General features: G+C 38.8%; 3 protein-coding genes across 13 annotated transcripts in view; 2 read left to right on the top strand and 1 right to left on the bottom strand.

The window, feature by feature from the left end:
* Nucleotides 1–2,006: 2,006 nt before the first annotated feature.
* Nucleotides 2,007–8,313, top strand: LOC112564611 (26S proteasome non-ATPase regulatory subunit 10-like). Of its 7 annotated transcripts, none has more exons than XM_025239549.1 (9): nucleotides 2,014–3,329; nucleotides 4,035–4,172; nucleotides 4,368–4,438; nucleotides 4,590–4,690; nucleotides 4,830–4,881; nucleotides 5,642–5,758; nucleotides 6,105–6,203; nucleotides 6,799–6,861; nucleotides 7,846–8,313. In XM_025239549.1, exons 1-9 carry the CDS (start codon nucleotides 3,202–3,204, stop codon nucleotides 8,043–8,045), a joined length of 969 nt encoding a protein of 322 aa, XP_025095334.1. In that variant the 5' UTR covers nucleotides 2,014–3,201; the 3' UTR covers nucleotides 8,046–8,313. The 7 variants fall into 7 exon arrangements, with proteins under 7 accessions (XP_025095335.1, XP_025095334.1, XP_025095338.1 ...); XM_025239553.1 differs by having other exon boundaries at nucleotides 2,017–3,391; XM_025239555.1 differs by lacking the exon at nucleotides 2,014–3,329 and adding an exon at nucleotides 3,400–3,645.
* On the bottom strand, nucleotides 8,059–13,679 carry LOC112564613 (esterase OVCA2-like). Of its 3 annotated transcripts, none has more exons than XM_025239558.1 (8): nucleotides 13,468–13,679; nucleotides 12,132–12,154; nucleotides 11,149–11,219; nucleotides 10,667–10,729; nucleotides 10,271–10,389; nucleotides 9,990–10,071; nucleotides 9,663–9,800; nucleotides 8,059–8,447 (listed from the first exon to the last, which is right to left on the bottom strand). In XM_025239558.1, the coding sequence occupies exons 1-8, from the start codon at nucleotides 13,555–13,557 to the stop codon at nucleotides 8,302–8,304; spliced, it is 732 nt and encodes a 243-aa protein (XP_025095343.1). In that variant the 5' UTR covers nucleotides 13,558–13,679; the 3' UTR covers nucleotides 8,059–8,301. The 3 variants fall into 3 exon arrangements, with proteins under 3 accessions (XP_025095343.1, XP_025095344.1, XP_025095345.1); XM_025239559.1 differs by lacking the exon at nucleotides 13,468–13,679 and adding an exon at nucleotides 12,885–13,433; XM_025239560.1 differs by lacking the exons at nucleotides 11,149–11,219; nucleotides 12,132–12,154; nucleotides 13,468–13,679 and adding an exon at nucleotides 10,952–11,108.
* A 593-nt stretch (nucleotides 13,680–14,272) lies between these two features.
* Nucleotides 14,273–27,678, top strand: part of LOC112564607 (nuclear hormone receptor HR96-like) — a 67,936-nt gene continuing 54,530 nt past the window's right edge. The window contains exons 1-2 of one of the 3 annotated variants that reach the window (XM_025239535.1): nucleotides 14,274–14,609; nucleotides 26,383–26,523. In XM_025239535.1, the coding sequence (XP_025095320.1) occupies nucleotides 14,574–14,609; nucleotides 26,383–26,523 (177 nt within the window). In that variant the 5' untranslated portion in view covers nucleotides 14,274–14,573. Of the gene's footprint in view, nucleotides 14,610–26,382; nucleotides 26,524–27,678 lie in introns of all 3 variants that reach the window. The other 2 variants (XM_025239537.1, XM_025239539.1) reach the window with 2 other exon arrangements.

The following is a 27,678-nucleotide window of genomic DNA, read 5'->3' as shown; positions in this document are numbered from 1 at the left end:
CAAGACTGTAGATGTGGTACAGGCTTTACTAATTGTTCCTTCAGCTTATGTGTACATATGACCAGTTGTGTTCTTTTTGAGATGTGTTGCCTGTTGGCTTGATTTTATAAGTGACATGTATTCATGAAATGTTTGCATCATTTTCTTTTACAGCTGATGCCAGTCAAAGAGTTATGTCTGTTTGTATTATCTACAGTTATGTATTTTTGGGGAAAGGGACTAAATTTATAATCATGTACTCGTTGGCACATGCATAAAAACAACAAATATACCTGTAAATTACTCTTTGTCTGTTGTAGCTTGTATTCTTCTTCTTATTCCTTTTTGCCCCCAGTGGAGCATAGGGGTGCAACTACACCATCCCGTCGGATCCGGTTCTGGGCGTCCCTTTCTAGTGGGGACCATGTCATGCCAGCTGCCACCACCTTGTTGTGGACTGATCTTCTCCATGTCTGTCTGGGTCTCCCAGCCCTACGCAACCCATGTGGGTTCCAGCCCAGAGCTTGTCTCATTAAATTGATGGCCGGCATTTGCAGGGTGTGACCGAACCAGCCCCACTTCCACTTCTTGATGTCTTGGCTGGCAGGTTTTTGGTTGGTTCTCCTCCACAGGTCTGTATTGGAGATCTTCTCAGGCCATCTGTTGTAGCTTGTAATGACTTGAAATTCTTCATCTCATGCAACCCTTCTGGGCGATTTTTGTCTTGTTCCACATGCATCAATCAATGAGATTTTATCAGCTAAAGCTTACTCTTAGCTTTGACTGGCCTGATCTCGCTTTTGCATGAGGATTCCATATTTATGTTTAAGTCTTTATATGAGAGATTATAAATGCAGTGGTTATTGCAGAAAATTGTTGCAGTTCAGACGTGAATGATTTGTCAATCTAGTAGCAAAGGATGAGCTTAAGTGTTCATTTTTTTTCTCTCCCATTCTCTTTCTAAACCCCCCATCTTCTATTTGCAGCTCGTAAAATCTCTTCAAGTATCTCACCTCTTTACAATCCAGAATTTCTTGCTCATTCGACTTACAAATAGGGCTTTCTGACTATTGATTGAATTGTAAGGAGTTAAGGAAGACCAGGCTACATTTTGTTGGCCTCTTGTATGTCGCACCAGTGGTTTTACAGGGCCATCAACTGCAGACTTTATGCTGCTAATTATCAGTCTTTCACGGGTATTGCTAAAAGGTGCTTAAAAGAAAAGAATATGCCTTTTGTTTTAAAGAAGAGGCTTACATGAAAAGTAAATTCAGGGATACCATGGAAAATCACTGTGTGATGTTGACAATCACTTTGATAATAAAAAAGCAATTAAGACTGGAAATAAGTATTTTTTTATTTCATTAGCTAAATGATTCCAAATAATCATACATCTTTCGTTGTTTGGAGGGGTTTTTTGTTTTTTGTTGTTGGTTTTGTTTTTGTTTTTTTGTTCCTCACTAGACAAACTTTAAGTGATATAAAAAATTTGGAAATATAATCTTATTGTAATTCAGTTTCATTGAAAATGTGTTGAGTTTTTTGTTGTTGTTGTTTTCTGATAGGTGAGACTGAATCCATTTGATGCATGGTTTGTTGTTACGTAAGCAGTGTACCAACGCTGGAAAAGTTATGTTAAACTGTCAGAAATTGAAGCGGAGATCCTATGCAGGGTGTAAAAATACTGCACATTAAATAGGCCCAGTGACACTCCTAAAGGGAAATTATTACAGATGTCTTTTATACTGCAGCATTGTGCTTAGTATACAAATGTGCGCACCGCATTGTTAATAATACGTACCAGGAAAGATCTGTAAAGATTATGAGTTACATTAAGAAGTAAAATAAATATAGGACGATCAGGTGAACGTATTGCGTAACAGCTAGACCAGCGGTTCTCAACCTGTGGGGCGCGCCCCCGACGTGCTTACAAGGGGGGAGCGCGAAGGTGGTCATTTTTTAAAGTTTCTTATACCGGTATTAGTGAAATTAGCTTACATTGCTGGCTAAGGGGGGCGTGCGGACGTATCTTTGTTCGTCAGGGGGGCGTCACAAGTAAAAGGTTGAGAACCGCTGAGCTAGACCATTTAGACCCGAAGAGCCAATTAATCTTCCATTTTCGCACTTTCCACACAACGCTTGAATAACGTCACAAAAAGCCGGGAGTCTCAGACATGGCCTGATGTGAATGTGACTGAGGAACAGTAGACAGCAAATCCTGTTCAGTCCGAGAAGAGCTTGTTTGAACACCTAACTACCTAATCTGGGGCCATCAGCAAAAAGGTCTGGGAGGACTGACTGTAGCTGGCCAATTATCAAAGGCTGATGAAAAGCAATAACTACAAAACAATATAAGTATAGAAGATGCGAGTTACAGGGAAAATATGACCACATTTACGAAAAGTGATGCCGTAGGATGCACAGACATTTGAGCCAACTTTCATGATCGTTCTCTCCACCCCCTCGATCATGGGCATTGACGATCAAACACTCAACGACAGGTCTAGTTTATGGAAAAGATACTAAAGTTGTTTGCAGCACAACCGATGACATTGCAAGATGTGCGTGGATAGGTTTTGCTGCCAAAGACAGCGTAGCTGCATTGATCGCCTGCATGACTTGTTTATGTTTGGCTATTATTGGCAAGTATGTTGTGTTTGTGACGTGCCAGTGACCATTGTTCGGGTAGTAACTAGTTGGGTGAGGTTCGATAGGCTGCTCTTCTCAATCCATTGCTTATTCGGTTTCAGGAGGTCAATGTTGAAGTCCCCTAGCAGTATGTATTCTTTTGGTTCAAGGAGCACGTCGTCTAACTTGAAGCTGAAGTGGTCCGTCCACCGGGTCGTTCGTTAGGATTTCTATAGATAAATCCTACAAGAAGTGGAGCCGTATGTTTTAGTTTTATTTCTAGCCAGATTGACTCTGCGTTGTAGTTTTCGAGTGAAGACAGTCCATTGTCTAAGCGCTGAGGAGTGGGGTCTGTGTTCTTGCTGCCGAGAGGGTACGTGGGATCCTTGGGTAGTGGTGTCATTTTTCGTCTGGCTAGGGGTGCAGAAAAGAGACGCTTGATGTTCACCGCCAGCCCACTGCTCCCTCTGGTGTTGGGGTGTACATAATCTCTCAGCCATCCTGTCTTGATCTGTCCATAGAGCGTGAAGATCAAGTCGTTGTTTTCATGGTGGGACCCTGCCTGCTCTGAAGCAACCTCCATGTTTTTATTTGATGGGCGATGCAGGATGTGATGTGAGGGGTCGACTGTCCTTGTGCGGCAGGATGGAAGACATCATGATCCTGGTTCTGGGCAAGCACATTTGGCAGCTAGAAAGGACACTTTGCCTAGCCTGTCCCTCGTATGCTGTCCATGTTTCGTTCTTGTTCTTAGGCGCTAAGAGTATATATGCTCCTTAGGAGTGTGAGTATGCGCTTTAAAATTTTTGCATTAATTGTTATTATTACTTATAATTGTCAGTAAATATGCATCTGAGAGGCAGTGAACAAACGTTCAGCTAGAAATAATCAAATCGAGGTCTGTGCAAATTTGTTGAGATCGTAATAGGCCCAGCAACTGTCGTCTGCACAGACGTCCCGACAATGGATTTCGTAAACAGTTCAGTCTTTAGTTTAAAGAACGCTGCGCTGGAAATGGTCAGAGATATGCCTGCTTATGTTAGTATTTTAGGTAGGTGTGTAGTGTGGCAACCAGTGGTGTCATCTTTTCCATAATATTTTGAAACATTTATCAATCTAAAACAGTCCAGCATTATTTGAATTTTTATATACATCACAACTAAAACAGAAGTGCCAAAAATGTCATTTTTGAACATACATAGTGAATTAAAATATAAAAAAGCAATAACAATTTGCAGAGGATCAAAATAGGAATTAAAGGTATGCAAGAGATGTCCACTTAAAAAGAAAGTCTCTCAGATCTACACTGGATCTAGTTACGACTTTTTTTTTTTTTTTTTTTAAAAGGATAATTTTTATTTGATGTAGACAAGAAGTGCGCTTCATTGGCATATTTTGGGAGCTCTGAAAACACTTTGCTTTTCCAGATATTTTGCTGCCCTATATAAAGTTGTTTGCCAATGTCAACTTTGTTTATTTTGGATGGGATTCCTCTCAAGACTTTGGCATTGTGGCTTGCAGTTTGTGCCTCCTGTGTATCTGTGGACTTGGAATGTATGGACTGTGTAAGACTTCAAATCAATAAAATTTACAACATATGTATGCTGTGTATCTTTATCACCTATTGATTGATCATGAGCAAGTCATATACCTTTAATCACATATTTTTAGTTGTTGTGAAAGATCTTTATTACAAATTTTATTTGACCAAGTATAGATATTGTAGAGTTTTTCTGTTGCATTATTGTGTGACCTTTCAGATGTCTGGAGATCAAAATGCCAGGAACACGGGAACCTGCTTTCAAATCAGCAGCTTCTTCTCCTTGTCAAGGTCAGTTTTAAAGGTTGTAACAGTATAAGCTTTAGCATGTCTTCATTTGCTTTCCAGAAAGTTACTGTTTGCTCCTCTTACTTTTGCTATAACTGTGCAATGCTGAATGTTTAATAATATGAAAGAGAATATGAGTTTTTTTCCCAGACAGCTTATATACCTGGCAATGCTGAAATAGCAAAACGTCAAATTGAAATGAAGCAAGTGGATGTCAACAAAATTGTTTCTTCTTTGGACTTAACCTACTTTCTGGTATGTATAGAAATGTATCAATACTACATCTTTTGAGTAATATGAGTATTATCAAAATGCCAAAACAGGAGCAAAACCTTTAGGTCATATTTGTGCTGTCAAACTGTAATCTGAAGATTTTTACCCCCGGCTTTTTCAGTGTGCTTGTCTAAGTGGTGATGGAGGTCTAGTTGACTACATGATCAAAAAAGGTATATAAAATTAAATTAATTTTTTGTTTAGTACACTAGTAAACTAAACAAAAAATAGTTTTTAAATACATTAATGTTGTTGATGGATTTTAAAATATCAGAACTATCAAGCAGTTTGTCATTGTTATTGATGATAAAAGAAATATCACTCTCTATGGAGAGTTCAGAGGTTTTAATGTTTTATAAAGTCTAACCCTGACACAAGCACTGGATTTTAAAAAAGTATCGGTATGAACACCTGCAAAAAGAAAGGAAATAATTTCATCGACAATCCTAGCATGACTATTAGATCAGTGGTACCAACCTGAAAATGATAAACTTTGTTTTTTAATATATAATATTATGCACCAATCTGTACATTTAATCAATCATTACAGTCTTCTAACTGCTGGATAAAATGTAAATGCTTTATACCATTAGCATTCTTAAAGAGATTGTATGGAAAAATTTGTATGTAAAATTTCGGCGCATTGAGCGTTTCTCCAGGATACGGATTTTGCGCGCTATAAAATCCCATCATCATCATCATCAAGCCCTTCTGTTAAAGCCATTTGATTCCATCACTGATCAAAAGGGGGAAAAAATTCAACTGTCCATAAAATATTTTAATTCAAAGTTCCCTGGCTAATCTTAGGTCATCATTTTATATGATCCATTTTTTTACAACTGTTAGTAGAAAGCAACTTAAAAAAATTGTCAGTGTTGGTGGGAAGATTGCATCAACATTGTTGTATGTAATCTGTTTCTATGTAATCACTAGGAGCTAATGTGCATAGTGAGACAACAGAGGGTGATTCTGCCCTGTACTTGGCAACTTTTGCAGTACTTAATCTCAACAGGGATAATTTAGATGTTCTGAAAGTTCTCATAAATGCTGGTAAGATTTTAGTGTTCTTTGGTAAATATATAAGTGCAAATATATATCATGTTATTTACATAATATTTAATAGTTACTGCAGTTTTGTTCATGTATTCTGAGACGCCTGCAGTTGGTGCTATATATATGTTAATGAAAATAATACACATCTGTCCTCATAAATCTGGTAATTAAACCGTGAAATTTATTTTCAGTGTAGCGTTTATTTCATATTAAACGAAACTGTTCCTTGCAAAACCTGAAGATTAATGACAATGCTTTATAGTATGTGTCAAAGAGTCACACTGTGTATGTTTATGTGCATACATACACCGTTGAGTCTTTATGTTTGTGTGGTGAAATACAGGATGCAATGTAAATCATCAAAATAAAAGAGGTTTCACTCCACTCCATCGTGCAGCAAGTAAGGGAAACTGCAAAATAATAAAATTTCTGCTTGAACAAGGTGAGTCTCAGATATAAAAATTAAGGAATGTCTGAATCAGAATGTAAAGATGTAGAAAACTAGATGCTTTTTTTTCTAGATAGTAGATGCTAAATATGCACACAATGTTTAATTTTTCTGATCTTAGGTTTGGATTCAGTTTGACATAACAGGTTAATTGCCCAAGCCCAACTTTCCCAGACAAAAAAAAAAATCTTATTATAATCTTCAATTGCAGCCCTAAGCTCCTCAAAGGAGCAACAAGGAATAAGCTAACAATCTTCAATGAGTCTGATAATATCAGAGTAAAAAATCAGCAAATAACAGTAAAATAGAACTGCAGTACAACTTAACTTCTGTAGCTTTTATGAAATGGCGCATCAGTTGTGATACATCACAGAGATTTTTTTCTTTTCATAAACTTTATTTGAAGACAGGGCAGACAGCAGTCATTCACAATTGTTGTGGTACATGCTTATAAAGCATCCAAAGAGCAAAAGCTTTTATGCAAACACCTTTACCTACTGTGATCCCATTTTTTTTAATACCATGGATATTATTTCAATTTTCAATTGTTTCAATTCTCAACAAAAATATTGTGTGCTGTATAATTCAGGTGCCAATCCAAACATTGTGAACGCAGCTGGAGTTTACCCAATTGACAGTGCCGTGTGTGCGGGTGAGACAAGAGCATCATCAAAATGCAGTGATATCCATTTTAATGACACGGACTCTTGTTTATTTTAACTTAAACACCACATAAGATGTGAGGCATGCTGTGTATCAGGCAGAGAGATGGTGAAAGTATTGGCTATCTGATGCATGATATGCATATGAATAATGACATGTTGGGGAACGACACAAGTCACAGACAAAACACTGCATCCCACATGTCTTACAACAAATTGCCAAGACCTGTATGTGGGCTTAAAATTCTCTATTATTTAGGAGCTTAATTGTGTTTTTTTAGGGGAGGGCAGTAAATTTCACATAACTCAAATCAATATGAATATATATCAAATGACTTCAAACCAGATAAGCACCTGAATGAAATAGGTTACTCTCTCTATATATATATATAGCACATCGTTGTCATAAGCGACTCAACCCTCCAGTCATCCGATCTCTACAAACGAAAGTTACTTCATTAGTTCCAAATGACTTCAGTTTTACAAACCATACAATTTCTCAAATGGGAACCATGACTGGTGCCCTAATATCACAGATCGATATCCCAATACAAACAAAATGGCCAAAATTTTTTATTTAGTCCGTGAACAATCACACACACACGTATATACACTCCCTTGAATGCTATAATCTGGGACCGATGGGGTTGACCGAGCCAACATGCCAGGCTGGCGACGATACACTCCAATATTCCAGAACAGCAGGTGCTGACTATGCAGACACACCTGGCTGATGACCATACACTTCTCATCTTGGGTAACCCCCATTCCTAACCAGAAGTTTGAAGCAATAGGTTTTTTAATTGTTACAAAGACATGCTGTTGCCTGGAGTTGCGATTGGTTGTTATTAAGTTAACGTTACATTACTAACAGGCTGTATCATGATGATTGGCAGGAGGATAGCTTAAGTAAACCTAGTTCAATCAGTAACTTGTTCTTTCAAGAGTTATCTAATAAAATGTGTTGTTTGCAGGTTATCTGGAGGCTGCCAAACTGCTTAAAATTGAGCTGCCAAATCCATATGTTTGGGATGTGGTAGAACCACATACTCCTCCTCACATTACTTTAGGTTTGCAGAGTCCCAGCCGCCGGGAAATACTGCTATCTACTAGATCTCAAGTTTTTGAAAAAGTATTTAAGGAAAAGAATAAAAATTCATTTAAATATTCTTGAAAAAAAAAACTTCTGGTTTTTCCCATCTTTAATGCAGACTTTTTTCAAGAGAAACACCTTTCTGTTATATATAATTTCTGTTACCAAAAAATTTAATGCTTTTGTGTTTGTCAACATTTTGATGCATTGAATGTTGATGTTGTAGTAATGAGTCAGTAATGTTTCTATTGTAGCAATAATCTGATCACAACATCAAAACGTCATCTGAGTGACCAAATATAATTTGTATAACTTTCTATCAGTTTTAATAAAGATATTATGTACTGGCTTTGCAAATTCTCATTTTCTCCAAAAATTCTAAGTAGATTTTTTTCTGGGGGCCCCCAGTTGGAATAAAATGACCCCCAAGATGCTGTAGTACAATGTAATCCTCAAAGTACTGGAGCAAGTCTTCACTCATGTCTGAAATAAACAAGATAAACTTGTTTACTCAAAAATAAATGCAGAGTAAGTGTAACCTTTACTATAATAATACTAAAGAGGATTACTATGTGATGATGCATCAGAAACAAGTAACCACAATGTTTTGCAGAAAATGCTAGCAGAGAAAATGTCAATTTTGAAAACATGTCACCAAGAACAATTGAGTCATCTTGAAGTTCCTGCAGATTTTGTGGTATCTGCCACTGATATAGGGTTTTGTTGGGTTTTTTTTAACTTGGTGTACATGTGATACATATTTAAGTTTATCGTGGCTATTTTTCCTTTTTTTTTTTTTGAAAGTAACAAGAATCTAATTCTGAGTTCTACATATTTTGGATCCCATAAGTGAACAAGTAAAAAAAATCAAATTAAAGCATCAAGCAGCAGAGCCAGCTTGCAGCAACATGCCAACAACTTTTCAAAATGATGCACCAAAAGGGTGTATATTCTTCACTGCTTTTCTGGACTGAATTTCTTCTGACAAAAGAATGGATTGTGTATGATAACCTAACAAGTGAATATATAAGAATAAACCTTAATAACCTATCTAGGGCCAGGTGCACAAAGGTGCTACCAGGATGCTAAAGCCTAGCAGTTACCTAAACTAATATTTCATAAGGATTTTACTCAACTGACTTTAGCATTAGCATCTAGCTAGCATGTCTGTGAACTGGGCCCCAGAAGGTTAGTTCTACCGTTTACTGGTCTGATACAAGATCAATTCACTACAGATATACGATCCATTGCAACAATTATTGTCAGGTTTCGATTTAACATATTTGAAGAAATCCAGGAGATATTTCAGATACACCATGCAGTAGTGGTTAACAGAAAAAGTCACATCCTTCTACAGGACAATCCCTACAATAATGATTACATGTATCTTCCCAAGATACACTTCTAAGAATAAGGAGAATCTTGAAAATACCTTACAGCAGTTTATTCAAAAGGTCTTGATTTGTATGAAATAGAATGCACTTCCATCGTCTTGACAAGCTTATGTGCTAAGTAAATTGCTTATTTTAAATAAAATGTTTAAGATGCAGAGTTATTTCTTTCAACATTTATGATTTAAGGCCAATATTCATATTGAACAAATCATATTTACTTCCAGCTTACTTGCTTCACACAGACAAATCTGACTCGAGAGAAACTTAAAATGCCTTTAAATAAGCTACACAAGAAATAGTGTACCTTTTGGAATGATTTTGTCTGACTCTCCATATACATGCAAAGTGGGTATGGAGATCTTCTTTGAGTATAGTATGTCATGAGAAGATGATCGGCTCTTGAATCCAGCCACAAGAATTGCAAAATTGAACAATTTTTTATCTGAAAAATACCAAAATTAGTTTGGCTAATCTCAATCACAGTAATGACAGTATTACAACTTGCATTTCTGTTATGGAACATAAGACATGACTCTGCTCTATATCCACTGTTTATTCATCCTCTCTGTAAGCACCAAATGTACCTACCCATGAACCTGGACTAAATACAAACAAGCAAACTATATTTTACCTGGTTGTTGCTCCTGTATCCCACATAGCAACGACACCATTGATGCTCCTTGACTGAAACCTAATATGCCATCAAAGGGACCCTAGAAAAACATGCAAATAAAATAATAATAGATTCCAAAGTATAGGAAATTGCATGATCAAATTATTTAATGCATGCAGAAGATGCCATGAACAGTTGTTGAAACAGCGCAGGATAAAAACATTGAACAAAAGAAATTAATATCAAATATTGATATTCCATTAAAAAACTAATAAATTTTGTAATTTGATATAGAATACCTGTTCTTTTAATGTTTTTTCAATCAGAAGAACTGAATTTTCATATCCTTTACAACAGTCTGTACGATCTTGTGCATGAAATGAGTCATCCAAATTGGAAAACCACCAGCCTGTATGATCTGTAAAAATGACATTTGGAGGACATTTTTTAATTAAAAAAGGAGGAAAAATACTTGTCATGACTCTGTACTTTGCTAATGCGGCCACAGGTGAATCTTGTTTTTTTATTTGGTTATCAAATTCTGAGAAAACGTCAAAATCTAGCAATGAACATTTTTGATTTGAAGGTCGATCAGGAGTTCACGTTTAAAATAGAGAACTCAAACTTAGCACTGTTTGCTAATCAGAACATGTAGGCCTCTTACATAGATTGGGAAAAAATAAAAGAAAACTTACCTCCCTCAATGACTTCTTTGTCAGATGAAAGAGGTGGCACCTGGTTTGGTGCTGTAATAAACACTGAAAAGAAGATGCAATAAAATTCACAAAACGTTTGCATAAAACTGATCAATATTTTAACCTAAGTAATATTCAGCATATTGTTATGATGTATATGTATGTTGCCATAATCTGTAATTTAATAAATCTGTAGCATTTATATTTTACATAAATTGCTTCAGTTTCATTTTAAAAAGAACATACAACTATGGTCATTATGGCCATATGGTATTGGTTACATACTTTGATAGACTCCAATAAGTTGTCTTAGATTTGATGCATCTAAACACATGGAGGTTACATTTAAGATGTGGCATTTAGCCACTTGTAGCACGGCCAGAAATTATTACACAACTGATATGTCTTAGCATTTATGCAGTGAAACAAAAGAAATTTCTATATGGTCTTTCTGTTAAACTTGAAATATAAAACTTGATGACCAAGGTCAGCATATTTCTTGATCACTTTGCGAAACGATCCTGTTTTCTCTCTGAACAGCTGTGCGTTTTGTCTGCAAAAAAAAAGAAAAAATAAATAACCCCAAATATCTGTTATTATAGAACTCACCATGTTGCATAATAAGTTATCACAACACTACAGCAGTCCTAAGCAGCTGATCGTTAACTTTTAACTCTACACTTTCTGGAAAAAGCTGTATAACTGCTTGCGCTGCAAAAACCACTTAATCTTACCCACAAAATTAATATAGCAACTTCTCACCAATGAACAAGACTTTTTCAGTATGCTTAAAATGCAACATAAATAAGTAATTAATAAAATTCAAGAAGAAGAATCACTAAGAAGAGACATTAAGGACACAGTAAACCATGGATGAATGTTGGTGAATAGCTACTCCATCAAATTTAGTCCCAAAGTACATTAAGTGCTTGGTGCAAGGTAATAGTCATGGTTATTTCTGCTATGCAGACTGGCAAATATGTCACAACATTTGAACTCTAGAAGTAAAAAACATGCTACTTTTACATCAGATGTTGAACTAAAAGCTTTTGGTGAAGAATATGTATAAGATTTGGTCACCTTACTCAGCAAATAATGATAGCACCAACAAAAAATGCACAATGCCACATAAATGTGGAAAAAAAATCTTCAGGAATAACACAAAATTTGCATGATTTGACACATATGCATTTGGCAGATCAGCCATAGTGCAGGCACAAATAAAAGCTGTTGTACTTGGGTTTGTGCCAATATTGGGGCTTGTGAATGATGTGACTAGAGTAAACAATACATTCTCAATGAAAATCTCTGCCCTGAACAATGGAAGGCATGGTTTAAAAAAAGTGAAATCTTTTTCCCATCACACTGAGCCTCAGTAACTATCACATACAAAACAGCTATATTTTCCCCCTTCAAGCAAATCCACATGGGCATATATAATGAAACTTGCAATAAAGGATCATACCTGTACCCATGAATACATAGGATCTGAAAATAAATGGACAAGACAAATTTTTAAATGTTTGGCAGCTTTGACAAACCTAGAATTGACATACGGGTTGTATTTGCTACATTTATATTTTACTTTTTATATTTATTAAAAATTACTGGAAATATGCATGATTATCCGTGATACATGATTAGCCGTGGATTATACATGAAATTGCACCACACTCTTACAGAGAATTGTATAACCAAAATATTTTAATTCCCAATGTAGATTCAACCCATCTTAAGAGATACCTCTCTCTTTTCGGTTCTCTTAACCACAAACGTGTGGAAAACATAGTAATACAATAGTATTGTTTCATCTGATCTGTTGGTATCATTTCTGAACAGAAAATTCACATATTAAAAAAAAAATGCAACGCACACCAACTATAACCCATGACAGAGCCAAAATCAAAATGACAATTCGCTGGGGATCAGATAAACGGTATATTTTTTGCTTAATTATCAAACGTCTTCCACCACACGCGTATATCGTCCTATACTTTATAATATTTTATGCCCGCAAGTATAAAAAAGTGTGTTCTGGATTGATAAGTTAAGCCACTGACGTGTAATAAGTTCGTGGCAAAACCTATTATTATGACGGTGGAATGTCTGGATCTTAGGCAGCAAAATAGTGAATTGATAAATGAAACCCAAATCGTGTGAAATAACAGTTATGCTTCTTAAATTCTCATAACCTATATTTTATCAATTGTTTAGTTACTTTCAGAGGTGGTTTGTCTGCCATCGGTTTGGTGCACTTCAAACACCACGCCAAGAGTAACAGACGACAACAGAAAAGTTATATCTGGGAAACCCCTTGCCGTTTGAGAAACAGGGGTGCCCTCGAAGGTACGCAGCATGACATTTTGCATCAAAGCATCAAAGAGAAGATTAATTAGGTGCAGGTGACTGAAGTTATATTTAGTATCTGATTAATACATACAAATAAAATTTACGACGGATTTTAAAAAACAAATATTTGCTTAGCAAATTCAAACTGATCCGTCTGGGAACTATCGTGGTTTTATGGATGCGCATGCTGTACGATAATAGCATCTGGCGAAAACAAATATAAATGTGTGTGCATCATGCGTCATTTTTCGAAAAGCGAGGAAAAAAAACCAACAAACAATTAAATCTCGTATAAGCTGCCCTTCTTCTCAACTAGAAGAGAGTGGGAGGAGGGGCCTTTGGTCGATTCGACCACGGACGTGTATGTAATACACGTTCGTGATTCGACCAAGCATGAGTCGATTCTAGGATAGGCAATTGTCGATTTAATTAGGTATGTAATGTTTGCATACCTCAGCCTGATTCGAGCATATAAAACAGAAGTTGCTTTTCAAGCTATAATCACCACCAGATCGAACGAGCTCGACCACTACAGTCGCCATACTACTAATGCCAGAAAAGAGCAATGGCGAAGTATTTCTCTGGTTAAAATATAACAATATCGTAGTTAAGATTATACACAAATACAATACCCACTAAACCAGGTCATGTTTATTGTGAACTGTGGTCAAAGGTGAACAGAGACGCGCAAATAGTCTAGTGTACCTGTCAAAGTATTCTCATTCACATCGGATAAACGGAAGAACTACGGCAGCGTCTTTTTAGCACAATAAACTGAAATGATTGCCACATGCGTGCACGATGACATGTTTGTGTGTCGGCTGTGGATGTGGTATTATTCAACATAAAAATAAAGATGGTAATGATCTCTTGATCAACATTGCTCATGGAGACGACAAATAAAGTTTCTTATTTTGGCTTCAAGTTTACATAATACACGTTCTCAATAAAGAGAGTGTTTCATTTTATATATATATATAGACCAATTATGTCAGTGTGTAACTTTCAAAATATATTGATTAATAAAACTCAGAAAGTACAATTATGATACAAATTTTATGACATAACGGGAATGTTTATTTTACCAAGTATATACAGCATATAGCATGCAGTAGCATGTACTTTTTAATTTTACTGGTCTACAAAAAGGACTATGTACACTTTATTGCCTTTGCGGGATAATTAAACCCAACTGACAACATGAGACGCTTATTAGCGGTCATTTCGTAATCATTGTACTTGATTGCACTAAAAAGACCAGCTTAGAGGCAACCGAGCATTCTCGAGTTTCGTCAAGCGTCGTAATGGCAGTCGCTACAGTGCGTGTTTACCAGCCCATGTTGGATCACTGCTCAAGAACCACTGTGGCTTTAACGAGTTAGCTTTTGCTTTCAGGAAACAATTTTGGGTATTTACTTTTAATCCTTGTATCGGAGTTTAATGACACATCCAAGTGTTGTGCAATAGTTTTGACTTCGTCTTATGGCTATGTAGTCTGGGTCACGGCCATTCCGTTACAGAAAAACAGGAGTAAAACGTAACCGAGTGATCGCCGTTCATGTCAGGTATTCTCCTCGCAGAAAAGCTCTGGAAGGTAGGCATTTTTATACTTTTATTTAATAGACGACGTGGAGACATTTAGGGGACTTGGCATCTTTGGTTCTGAATAATCAAGGGCAATATTCAATAAGATTTAGAATTAATGACATCTTTCTCAGGCCTGCGATGTTATTCATCTAGGTACTTAAAGTAACTTAATTGCTTATTTCAACTCGAAAATGAACTTTGATTTCTCTCTCCTACACCACTTCCATTGCTTGCTTTTCCAGAGAATATCACACCACTTATTTCACATTGCTGTTCCGCAGGCATAGAGGATACACTACCATGCTATTTTACATATGTGCATTTGTGACCTAAATCTATGTAACCGCTATAAGAGTTACTCGAAAGTGAACTTTGGGTCAGTGACGGAAAGCTTTATACGTCAAGTTGTTTAACTTAGCCTTAGGCTTGATTATGCTTTACTTTAACTACCTTTATATTGACAAAATGGCCAAGTAGCGCCTTTTTCACCAGATTAATGGTGGCGCAAATCGAGTACAAATATGTTACAGGAGCACTATACAGTGACCTATTTCATGTATACATCAACAGGTGTGCTTGCATATGTTTTATAGTAAGAAAAGAAAGAGCAAGAAAATGAGCTAAATGGACAAGGGGGTTGGGATTGAGGTTCACAACAAATCATTTAAATTTATCATTAACTTGACTAGGAAACTCAGGACTGAGCAAAGTCCTGCAACATAACATTGATAATCTGATGCAGTAACTTATGCAGTGAGGGTTTACAGACTTCAGGCTGGAGTATAATGATGAAAACATACTTGAAGAGGCCTAGTTGGCTAGAAACCATGCACTTTTCCTATATTTTCAGCATAGATTTTAAGAGTTCGCATATGAGTTGGTATTTGCCACATGTACACAGAAGCATGGAGTTAGAGTCTAACCCTTGTTCCCTTATTATAGTGAAACAACCTGAAAGCTAAGTAAATGCTGGATGCTAAATTAAAAATGGATGCTAACATTAAGCTTGCATAAATGTGAAGTAGGGGTGGATGTTGGGGTTGTTTTTTTTTTTGGGGGGGGGGGCAAAATTAAGGATGCTGATATTTTCAGTTTCTGTTATTGTGTTTATGTATTGTGATATATGACAGTTTACCCATCAGAGAAGAAAGTCTTTTCTCCTTTTTGGGACTGTTACATTTGTAAAATTCTTTCAATCCATTTTAATCCCATGCAACAGTTATGTGATTTAAAAATATATATCACTGTTTTTATTACCTTTGAGCTCATCTACAGATGAGTCAGTCTGGCTTCTTCCATTTAGCGTTGTTTATGTTGAGGTAGCACAACTTGCATCAGAACGAGCTTCTTGGATATCGTAAGCAAAGTGAAAAGAGTTATTAATTTTTTTATTTTCAGCTCCCTGCTAAATGGAGATAGGCTATTGAAGATACTTTGAGTAAATTGTGTGATGAAACTTGATGTTCTAGATGTTTAAAGTTCTACATTGGCCCTATGGTTTGGTGAGACATTTATGTTACCAGTGGAGACCTTATTCATGAAGAGCAGTCCTTTATTTGCTTACTTGATTTTTTTCGATAGTTTCAAATGGCAGAAGGCAATAAATGCCTTTGCCGCAGGGGATGGAGGTCCTGTTATACATGCTGAAAATGAAGGGACAGAAGGGATATAGCTTAGTTAAAGACAAAAATTAAATGAGTTTTTAAAAAACTGCATGAAGGAATAAGTCACTTGTGCTTCAAATATGGTGGTGGTCAATGGGGAATATTATTTTAAGAAACTGAAGGAGTTGTTTACATGATATACATGAAGTTAGTGGCTCACTTATTTTACTAGTAATATTATGCTCAGAGTATGCTTTATTTTTCATGTGGGACTTAGTACAGCATTTTAAATGAGTGGATTAAGAAAGCAGCAGTAAAATAGGAAGGATACAGTCTTAAACACCATTAGTTACAGCTTCTTGGCATGATCTGTGGTCCAGTCTTCAGATGGAGCAGCTATGTGTCCAGAAAGCCTTTCCTTTTTACTGGGCATCAAGGAAAGTGTTTTCTGAGCATCATGCTTCATTGTCTAGAGAGGGGCAGTGAAGGAGCTTTCCATGGAAAAGCTTGCAGATGAATGAGTGATGCCTGTGCACTGTAGTTCTGCCACTTTCTGACTTGAAATAGACTATATTGTTTAATGATATTGAGTATGATCATCAGTTTTCATTTTTATGGTGTCTGGCAGAGTCAGTGCATCTTTATTTCTAGGCCTAGATAAAAATAATTCCCACTGTCTCCAGTTTTCAACATATTCTCTCATTTAATAAGGACATAATCCATTTCATGTTTGCAGTCATCTTTTCTAGATTCTCTCCCACAGGTGTATTATAACTTGGTTGTGTAGGGGTTGATGGTTGACTATTTCTGCTCTTAATTTTAAGACTTTTCTTAACTGAACAAATATGGAAAATCGCTTGACTAAGCTTTGCAAAGTTTTTATGTAATTGCCATGTAAAATCTTTGCCAAACATGGTCAGTCATTTGTACACATTTGTCCATTTAAGAAGAGACTTTAGTGGTTAGTAAAGACCACACCTTTGGAGATGTGTGCATTATCTGGGCTTCATGGGCTAGCAGGAGATGGCACCACTCTCAGTTTCCTGCATAAAACAGAGCATGTGGAGAATAAGGTAGACTTCTGCTTTGTGGATGTCAATGCCAGAAGTAGGTTGAGTTAGAAAACAAGCTGCCACAGGCATCAAGAAACAACTTTAATCCAAGACAGCATGGCAATACAGGAGATAAAAGATAATGCACTGTTTCATGATAATGTCTCATCTGGCCACACCAGTGACGTAAGTAAGTGAGCATGGCGATCTAGAAGAGCGGCAGGCAGATTCCCAGCCTGCCGTGGCACCACACCACCGACTCCCAGGGAGGTGTGACGAGTTGCCAGTTACTCAGCTAGAGACTGAAACAAGCGAAATTATATCGTTGATCGTTTGATGATGACGACGGTGACTAAAGAGGAAGAGAGGGGAAGAAAACTGAACCAGTTATGCCATTTCTAACAGACAGGAAGGCACTGATGCTTCAAGCTGGTCGCGCGTATTGTGACAAGCTTGCTGTATACTTCTTTTGCTTGCACGATAATGGTGACAGCTGCTGCTTCTCCGGTGCGTGTGTATTTGGGAATAATCGCCTGGGCTACCTGGGCCATCTGGTCCTGAATTAAAAAAGCCATCCTTAATGAGCATTAATGCACGAGTTGGTCGCTGTAGAGCAATGGATGAGGTCATGCAAAATTAATATATATATATGCGTTAGCTCGTTTTATTTATAGTTGCAAGGTCATGTTGTTTAAAAAAAAAACTCACAGATTAAACATCTAAAGTCGTACTACAGAGCTTATTTTCATTCTTCAACTCGTTACCTTCGGTATTCAACCATTAGCGCAGCTGATTCGACATACTTGAAGCTCAGTCATTTATACCGTGCACTTTTCTTGATGATGATGATGATGATGATGATGGTGATAATAACATTTCTAGAGCTCAATTCTCTGCCAATGCGCTTCGATATAAACTGCCACACGCGCATGCGTACACACAGCACAAGCACACACACAAAAGACGGTTACACAAAAACAGACACATTCACATAAGGATTGGAAGGTATGAAAAGAGAAACGAGAAAGTCACCAGCTGCTCAAAAGTATTCTCAGAAAAGGTGGGTCTCAAGGCCAGATTGAAAGCGCCAAAGGTGAGGGACGGACTTGTTCGTATGTTAGCCATGGATCGCAAATAAAGAATGAAATAATTTAAGAACTATTTCTCTTGACATAAGTTAAAAAACGTTTACTTGAGCATTAGACTCGAACAGGTGTGTGTGTGTGCAAACGTCTTCATTTGTTAAAGGCCGAGCTTCCACCCTGTGGCAGGAAAGAATGGTTCAACGTGGGGGAGGGAGATGCACATGCGGGCCCGGCTAATTGTTTCCATCTGGCCCGACAAATACCCTCATCTCCTTCCCCTGGGGTCGAACCCTTATTGAGGGTACTTTGTCAGTTACTCAGCCCGTGCACAGTAGACGTTCTTCGTTAGTTAAAGGGGAAACGGGGGTTCAGGTTGTTAGCCACCTAAAGCGCGCGGTAGTAGTGGTCAAAACACTCGCTTGTAACCACTACAAAGAGAGGCCTTGGGTTCAGATCTCTTCTCAGGGGACTCTGTATGTAGACCCTTTTCGTAGGTCTGGCCGTCGGGGTTTTTTTTCTTCTTCTGGGTATTCCGATTCCCCCTCCCGCCCACAATACGAAATCACCTCTATGTGGAAGCACTTTCCCGCCAAAGTAACCAACTACCCAACTCCGTTGCCTCTACCGAGAAATACCAACGTAGAGAGAGGTTGTGTTATAAGCTGTCGCAACAGTACATTAAAAAAGGCACTAGGAAAGTTAGTATTATTAGCTTTGACGATTGTAAATGTCGAAAGACGAAAATCATAATTTCATAGAACTTCTTGCTGACAGCAACTTAACAGTATGCGGGTGAAATTTTGTATCATTTATTCATTCATTCCATGACTGGCACCAGTCGTTGTGGAGGAGCACATGAATAGACGCAGCAGCTGACTGGCCGACGCCGATCATGGGCGATAGTGAGCAGGTCCTGCACAGGACGAACACATTATTTTATTTCAGAAAATAAAACCTCTGTTCAATCAGCTACTTCCCAGTCTTACATCGTGGACATGACAGTTATGAAAACGTACAAGCATTACCACTATGAGCAAAACAATCACATCCTAACTTCTTTGTCATGCTCAGAAAGAAGAATCGTGAACGATATCTGTTGCAATATTTATTCCGAAATAGCAGCTGGCGGAAAGAACCGTATAAAGGAGAAAATTAGTACTGTTGTAAGGTACAAGTCTACAAAGCTGTCACACAATACATATTTCTTATTTTAGTAACGAATCCATTCAGGGCAATGTGCTTTTATATTTCACCCTGGTGCGCTTACCAAATTATCAAATATATATAAAAATAAGACAGTTTATTGTTTTTTACGACCAGCCCTCCTCCCACTTACACACACAAATATATAAAAGAAAAAAGGATTTTTCTAGCATTTAGAGGAGTTTGTCCTTATATCATTTAAGTGTATAACATTTATTGTGCCAACTCATAGAGGAAATGTCGGTTGATTTTTGATTTAGTCAGTTAATTATTTAAGGCTCTTACATTTATTAAATCGGGCTTGTGGTTGTGCTGTTTGATAATACCCAAGTTACTGTGCATATAGGGTTCAAATGAGTGAGTCGGAGAAAGGAGGTGTTGACGATGACAAAAGCCGACAAATGTTCTCACCGCCAGGACATGCAAAGACGGAAGAGCCAGGCACAAGCAGACTGCTACGGACTCTTTCATGCAGGCTAATCCTTGTGCTGGCCGATATTTAAAATTATTACTGCAAGTACAGGCAACTTTCAAACGACTTTGCCAGACTCAGAACTTCCTTTTGATTCAAATCACTCTTTATCCATCTCAGTGAAGCAGACATCGTGTGCCTGGTAGAAGTTCACAGTGAACGCTGTAAGCTAAGTCACGCACATACGCTCGAGCCCCTTCTTTCCGGTTTGCACACGGCACTAAAGCGGCGGGCACACGAGAAGCAAAAAGCGCGAAACTTTTCCGAAGCAACCCTGCTTTTCCTGCTTGCCGTGTGACCACCACTGCAAGCTATCCCCAAAGCGGCTTCGTAAGCCTGCTTGGCTTCAGCTTGCGGCCTGCTTCGCGCTTTAGAACCTGTTCTACTTTTCCACGCGTTTCCACATGGCTGTGAAAGCAACAGGGCCTCTGGCGAACCTCAGCGAGGACCAGACCGTTCATTTGATCGAATTAATTAACTCCCATAGCGAGCTATGGGATTCAAGACGGCTTAAATATAGGCACAAACAATTTAAGACCGAAACAGCGTTCGTGTGTGTGACCAGCGGTCCCCCACAAGCCAGCTTATCAAGCAGCCCGCAAGAAGGCTCGGAAAAGCGCTGCTTCGAAAGCCAAGCTTGCGAAGCCGCTTTTGGCTTCTCGTGTGTCCGCACCTTAAGAAAACTGCTAAATGTTGATGGGATGTTGCCATAGGACACCCATCTAAACGAAAGACCTTAATTCTTTCCAGTTGTAGGGTTAAGGTATTACCGTCGTCTTCAACGAAGCGTGTGACATGGATATTTATTGCCGGGCTGAACGTGTTACGTGCCCGGTCTCGCGTATGTCTGCAATTTACTCCAGAAACGTACGAGTAATGAATACAAACGATGTTCGAATTTTTCTTCCTCTTTTTTCTTCTCTAGCTCTTTCCTCTCAAACTTCACTTATTCGCTTCCTTACTTTTTAACGTGTCGTTGGGTCTTGTCTCACTTCCGCGCCCGCGCAGACACACCCACACGCGTGCATGCATAGACACAGTGTTCTGTTAGTATCTGAATTTTCTAAAGTTGAATTAAAACAGTTTTGAAATGTAAGATGTTAAATTCTTCATAAGGTTTTGTTTGAGCTCTATATAAAACAGAGCTAAAAGAGTATCGGACACAAGCAAAGTAAATAAAAAGAAATAATCTTACTACACCGCCTTGTTATGTCGGAAGCTTGCTGTCATTGTTTAGGTTTCCACGGCTACAAGGCAAGGAAATCTTTAGGAATATGCTTACTCAACTTCTGCAGCTTTTTACCCCCAACCATCAGAATTCAGCGACAGTTGAAAAGAGCTGTAGCAGACGCGTGTGTTTGAAAGAAAAAAAAGGCATGTTTATTTTTCGTCAGGAGAGTTACGTAACCTTTTCAAAATCTGTAGAAACAGCTTTCACCACCTTTGAGTTTTTTAGTCGGTAACGGCGTTCCGCAACGTCAGCAGGTAGCGACTGATGCCGCTGTGTCAGCAGGAAGGCGCGTGGGGCTCATTTATTTACCTTGCTCATCTGACGCCTCGCGGCGTGGATCCCTCGGTGGTCAGTTGATTATGATGCGTCCCCGTTCGACCAGGAAGACCTGCAGGGTATTTGCACGTGCGATGCTGTGTCAATGTTTGTTCGGACTTCTGCTTGCTTATCACGTAATGTGTTCGATTAAAGGGGTGTTGGGATAGAGGGGGAATGGTGGAGGGTTGCATCGTATACCGTGAGAGTGAGGGAGAGAGTGGAAGGTGGGAGTAGGGATGGGGGTTGGGGGAGGGAATCTTGAGACGTAGAGTGAGGCCGTTATGCTAAAGAAGCAATGGAGAGGGGGTGCGTTTTATGGCGGCATTCATTCGGCAACCTCGTGATTAATAGCTTTGTGCGACGCGTCAGGGGGTGTTACGGTGACTCCTCCTTTCTATAGGCTTGTCTCTCCCCCATCCATGCCTCACCCCCACATGTCTCCCCCTCTCCCACCCATCACCAGCCTACCCAACGGCTGCTCCTTCATAGCGTCTGTAGCAATGCCAAGAGTTGATCGGAAGTTTGTGGCACATACTGTAGCAGTGGAGCCGAGGTTGAGGTGACCAGTCTGGTAAAAACTGTTGTGACCAACATTGCGCATGACTCAAAACCAAAACCCAAACAAAACGAGTTGTGTTGCGAAGGTGACTAAAAAGGGTTGGGTTTTTTTTTTTTTACTGACTACAGTGATGTGCGTGTTAAAGGCTCTGCTGCCATATTTGTTTCTCAACCAAGGCGTTTGCCTCCTAAAGCGAACGTTTGCTCACGTGGCTTCCGCTCTGCGAGTCAAAGCAGCGAAACGTTAGCACGACCATGGGAAGGACAGTTTCCAGGTCTGGGGTAAGCTACCTCCTGTCACGACAGCATCAGAAAATGTGACATCTCTGGTGCCCCTGACAACGTAGACTAGCCTACCATGTAGTCATGTGTTCGTCGACGATTGATGCTAAAAACAGGTAGACCCATTTCTTCCAGAGAGGTCACCGAAACACTAAATCAGACAGTGGCTGTGTCCTGTCCATTATATGTAGTCTGGTTTGACAAGGATATGGCACTTTCGAGAATTTCACGGCTCAGGAAGCTACATGTAGTTCTTTAGACAGCAGAGACTACTACTGTTACATAGCGACCTGTCAACTTAAAACATCAATTTTATTTGTTTGTTTGCTCCTTTTGAGAAAACAAATATAAGAAACAATAACAAGAAAGAGAGAGAACTGTAGTAAAGCTCCGTTGAGCAGGCTTAAAGATCACCTGTCATCTTTCACTAGCCAACTTGAAAAACCTTCTTCCTTGTTCTCGAAACGCTTTCATAATTTATTGATGTCACAGGAGCAGTCGTAGTAATCCCTTTTTTCTTTTTTATTGCTGCCGATGTGGCTTTTTTCCCAAAGAAAGTTTCAGCTAGCTTCTTGTCTGTATTTGATTCTAAATCGATAGGAGGAAAAACAAGCAGCACAAGAACTTCATTTTCTGCGGGAAACTGTTTCTTGCTCACCTGTCTGTCGACAAGGAATGGACTGTTCCATCCAGCACTTACTGAAGAGTTACTGTAAGCTTTGGCGAGAATTTCCACCTTTTAACGTGCTGGACATTTTCTTTAACAGAAAGTAGCCGATGTCATAAGGTAATGTTATTTCTGTTGTATACACTTCGCTTGCAATTTTTAAAATGTTTTTAAAGGTCTGGTAGGATGCAGTTTATTTTCTTAATGCTTGGGTAAAGCTCAGAGAAAGTTATTATTTCCCAAACACTGGGTAAATACCCTTTCCCCTTTCCTTTCCTGAGATAAACACCTCTATTCACAGAAAGAAGTCAAACTCTTGATGTCATGTTTGTACACAAGTTCGCCTAATTTACATATATAAAATCCCGGGGTTTTCTTTTCATTGACTGAATTGTTCACAACATTAAAGTATCTTTATACAAGCTAACCTTTCTGGAGCTGATCTGTTTTTGTGCATCATCCTTTTTGTTGGCGCGTATTTCGAGAACAGAAGAAAGCTGTTTACTGAAGTGTAAGGAAATACATCGCTTGCTCTAAGGAAATAGGTTTTTCCCAGTAATTATAACAAAACTGCATCCCATTAGACTTTTAAATAAGTTCGTACAAACCTTTATATTACGTAAATTTGCTTTACTGAATAAAAAGGTTGATAAAATTCGTTGATTATTTTTTCTTTCAAATGCCAGTATGCATTTCAATGAAAGGAACATGTAGCCGTTGGTAGCCATTTGCATTTTGGCTTTGTTTTTGTTTTCCATTTCCTTTCTTGTGTGGGGTGAAGTTCTCCAAGCTGCAGTTTTCTTAAGGTTAACAGTCCCTTTCATATTGCACGAGCCAAGGTTTGTTTACCCTTTTTAATTCAACATCAATACAGCATTCAGATACACCCAGTCCTCGACGTGACAAAAATAACTCGGTCGATCTTCAAGTTTCATTGCCCTGCAAGATAAATCTCTCGCCTTTTTTTTTTTTTGGGTAGACGCAGGTATCAGTCGTTAGTGCAAAAGGGGGAAAAATCGACCTATGTGATATTGCTGTAACAATTGTCCGAACACAAATGCATACACGTCAATAATAATAATCGCTTGTATATTGCAGTTTCAGTCTGCTAGTATGCTTGCTGTGCATTTGCAATACCTAATCAGATTGATGAATAAAGAAATCAAAATATGTATGAAAATTGAAGTTCACAACAACTTTAAAAAACTATCTAAAATCAACGTTGAACAATTTTTTTTTAATCGTGCAAGTCAGTAAAACAGAGCAGTATTAAAATAGGTAAGAACGCGGGGTTATCTTAGTTTCTCTACAGTAATGGAGGCATATTTCCCCACATGTACAGGGAGCAACTGTTAATTAACCTCGAGCCATCCTCTTGAACTAGTTGTTTGCTAATGCGAAGCAGACGCGGACCACGTGATCAGATGTACTTCTACATACTTTGGCTTATCGGCTGATAACGAAACTGAAACGGTTGTTATTCAATGTCTATCAGCATCGTTTCAGTTCCATTAAATATTTCTCGCGACGGCAGCCATTAGCATCCCTCCCTTTGTGTTCGCTCATGATTTATTGTTCTCATTATGTTTACTAAAAATATTTTCAAGAGGATGAAAAGGCAGTCATTAAATCTCTTTTTTTTTTCGGGGTATGGTGGCGGCTTTTCTTTCTCTGTTGCTCTGTCTGTTCTTCATCGAAACCCTAAAAGCCCCGTTACCTTCGAGGTATTGGAAGAACCACCTTTCCTGTAAGGGTTCTAAAGACATTAGGCGATGATGTCACGCCCACCTTGCCTGCTCATCCCGGAAATGTCAGTGGCTAGTCACAGAAAATACTTCAAGAGCTTCTATGCCATGATGTGCAGCGCACGTGCATATTCGCTTAACTCACTTCCTGCACTTGCATAATTCCACATTCTGATCGATGATAACCGTTGCACAATAGCAACACCTTGGTAATCTTGTCTGCTCACCTGTTGATGAGTTGCGTCTGGGTGTCAAGGTAATTAAAGACATTCGAGCGAAGACCGCAGGCCACCGGAGCTTAAAATGTCGAAAAAGCGGAAATGCGGCGAACATAAAGATGTTTTTCTTGAAAGATGCCTACTTTGTGGTCAATGTTAATTCGCAAACTTCCTCCCTTTTTAACATTTTTAAAAATATTTTCTTGGATCAGATTAATTGAAAGGTAACGTTCCTGTATTCAGTATTCTTTGTCTGTGTGTGCAAGCAGTCCGGTAAAAGTTGTACTAGCTACCCAGGGTCGTCTGGGTTGATTTCTGCCGGGAACTTTTCAAACGATCATTTTGTTGTCAACGTTTAATCTACCATTTCTTTTGAATCGAGTTTATACCACGGAGTGATTGACATGACCATGTGATCTTCATGTCCTCTTTACGATTATTTGAGATTGGCTCTTTATTATCAATGTTTCACCCACAAGCAAGTCAGTTTTTCTTTTTAATTGGAACTTTCGTTACAACTTTAACATCTTGGCGACTGATGCAAATAATAAAGGAAGAACAACCGAGGGTTGCATGTAGTGAACAGTTAGATGTGGCTTATCAGACTCCAATAGTGATGAAATGTGGACAGAAAAAAATTCATTTTCCTTGTTATCTATCAAATATATTTTGATTTACAATGTACAGAAAAGGCAGTCTAGACTTGGACTGTTTATATGTCGAATTTGATCGTTAGAATTTCTTTAGCGACTAGATTGCCTCCCTTAGCGGCTCAGTAGTATTGAGGGCGGAAGTCCGACCCTTTCCGGGGCAGTGGACACTGCAGAAGACTCTTTCAACTCAAGAGTGGCCTCGAAGTGTGACAAAATGAGCGAAAAGAAGAAGTGACTCGGTTTCCTGAGACAAAATAGTATTGACTTTCTCACCTTAATGTAAAATAGTGACTGGGGTTTCCAAGTTTTCTACACTCTCCACCGCCATATTTACGATGATATGTAACAGTAAATATAGCTCGAGCTCTGATGCAAAGTAACTCCTTGAGGTCGTCTTCACAATTTTGTGCGATCGTAAGACTGAATGATTTATTACAGCGTCCACCCTTTTGTCTTTTATTACAGCGTAAAGGGATTTAAGCAATGACAGTAGACGATGGAAGGTTTCCAGTCCATTTCCACATTTGCGACAATAGCCTAAGGGATACATGACCGTTTCAAATGGTCCTGCTTTTATCATATTTTAGTCTTATGGGAAGATCTCATTTGCTTTTGATACGGCAAGCTTAGAGAAAGAAAAGTTGTGTGGTAGGAGCCATGTCACACACGTCTTTTGTCGGTGTTGCTTGCAGGAAGCCGAGTTCACCGAAGCACCACAACTTCACAGGGTTGTGCAGCTCGCACATGCTCATGCGATGGCTTCAGTGTCAGAAGACTGGCACAGCGAGTCGTCGTACTCACTCATCGACAGCACGGAGGCCGAGGAGGGCAAGGTGAGTCAGTGATGTCATGGATGATGCGCACCCAGTGTGATGAAGTTATCGTTTGGCTGTTGTGGGATTCTCTCAATTTGTTTGTTTGTTTTCTGGGGTTTGTTTTTTTTTTTTGTTTTTTGGGTGGTTTAAAAACAACATGGATACATTTGGGGGCAGACAGAGTTACAAATGCGGTGAAGCACGTACGTGTGGGGAAAAACTAATTAGGGTGGGGGACGAGTTGAAGGGGAAGGAAAAACAAATTTAAAAGATCAGCAAGGGGAGAGGAGCTAAAATGAGGAAAACTGAGGAGCGAGCTAATATTCTAAAAATAACTACACTAATAGAAGTAAGAATGCACAAAGCCTTCGTGTAAATATGCGGTCGAATGGTTAATAGTTCAAGGATAAGGAATCGAAATGGATGCAAAGAGCATCTGGCGTGGTGCATTAGGGTGAGGATTCAAGACAGTAAAGCTAGACTTATCAGTAATCACCAGTCGCTACATTTCGTCGAGAACCAAAGCTTGTAACACAGCACACGTGGGTTCAAAGAAGTGTGAGACGACGATAAGCATTTCCATATATATATTTATGTGTCGCCATCGGTGTCATCTGAACCTAGTGTTACTTCGGTCCTAGCGCGGGTAAGCCAGACTTTCCGGTTTTACGTTTCCTCCAAACTAAAAAATGGTCGGGAAAAAACTGTCACATTCATGATACAATCGGAAGAGGCGGTTCTCTATAGTGCACGAAGCTGGAACACGACACCGTATGAAGTTTATCGCATGGGAGAGTGTCATGGCTGTTGCCCACCACGTCTCCTTGGACTGAAAATACAGCTGGGCAGACATTGTCCGGTGGTTATTGGGATGTACCGTGGGACAGAAAGTTTTAATCTGCGGAATGGAAAAGTAATCAATGTCTTTTACTCGCTGACTTCGGTCGCATCGGAGGTCCATGATTGAAAATGCATAGTTTTATGGTATCATTTTATGAAGCGACTGGCAAAAACCGGTCAGATCAAACAATCCCGAATAATGGGCGCGGAGAGCACAGAGGCGTGAGTAGTAAGCAGCTTAAAGACCAAACCTATGGTCTACATGCCGGACTATGTGCTGTTGACACCAAGCGCCGTCTAGTATACACGAAAGACCAGTCTTATTTTTCATTC

The sequence above is a fragment of the Pomacea canaliculata genome, linkage group LG5 (genome assembly GCF_003073045.1).
Source record: "Pomacea canaliculata isolate SZHN2017 linkage group LG5, ASM307304v1, whole genome shotgun sequence".
NCBI lineage: Eukaryota > Metazoa > Mollusca > Gastropoda > Architaenioglossa > Ampullariidae > Pomacea > Pomacea canaliculata.
Note: the sequence above shows the minus strand (reverse complement) of the source record. Positions and strands in the feature narration are given on the sequence as shown.

What these genes read in the sequence shown, in the direction of transcription:
- LOC112564611 (XM_025239549.1), top strand. Translation starts at nt 3,202, where the DNA reads ATGGGCGATGCAGGATGTGATGTGAGGGGTCGACTGTCCTTGTGCGGC. An exon ending in CTTTGCCTAGCCTGTCCCTC is followed by an intron (nt 3,330 to 4,034) that starts GTATGCTGTCCA and finishes TTGCTTTTCCAG; the next exon opens with ATATTTTGCTGCCCTATATA. An exon ending in AGCTTCTTCTCCTTGTCAAG is followed by an intron (nt 4,439 to 4,589) that starts GTCAGTTTTAAA and finishes TTTCCCAGACAG; the next exon opens with CTTATATACCTGGCAATGCT.
- LOC112564613 (XM_025239558.1), bottom strand. Translation starts at nt 13,557, where the DNA reads ATGGCGACTGTAGTGGTCGAGCTCGTTCGATCTGGTGGTGATTATAGC. An exon ending in TATGCTCGAATCAGGCTGAG is followed by an intron (nt 12,155 to 13,467) that starts GTATGCAAACAT and finishes ATTTATTTTCAG; the next exon opens with ATCCTATGTATTCATGGGTA. An exon ending in AAAAAACATTAAAAGAACAG is followed by an intron (nt 10,072 to 10,270) that starts GTATTCTATATC and finishes ATGTTTTTCTAG; the next exon opens with GGTCCCTTTGATGGCATATT.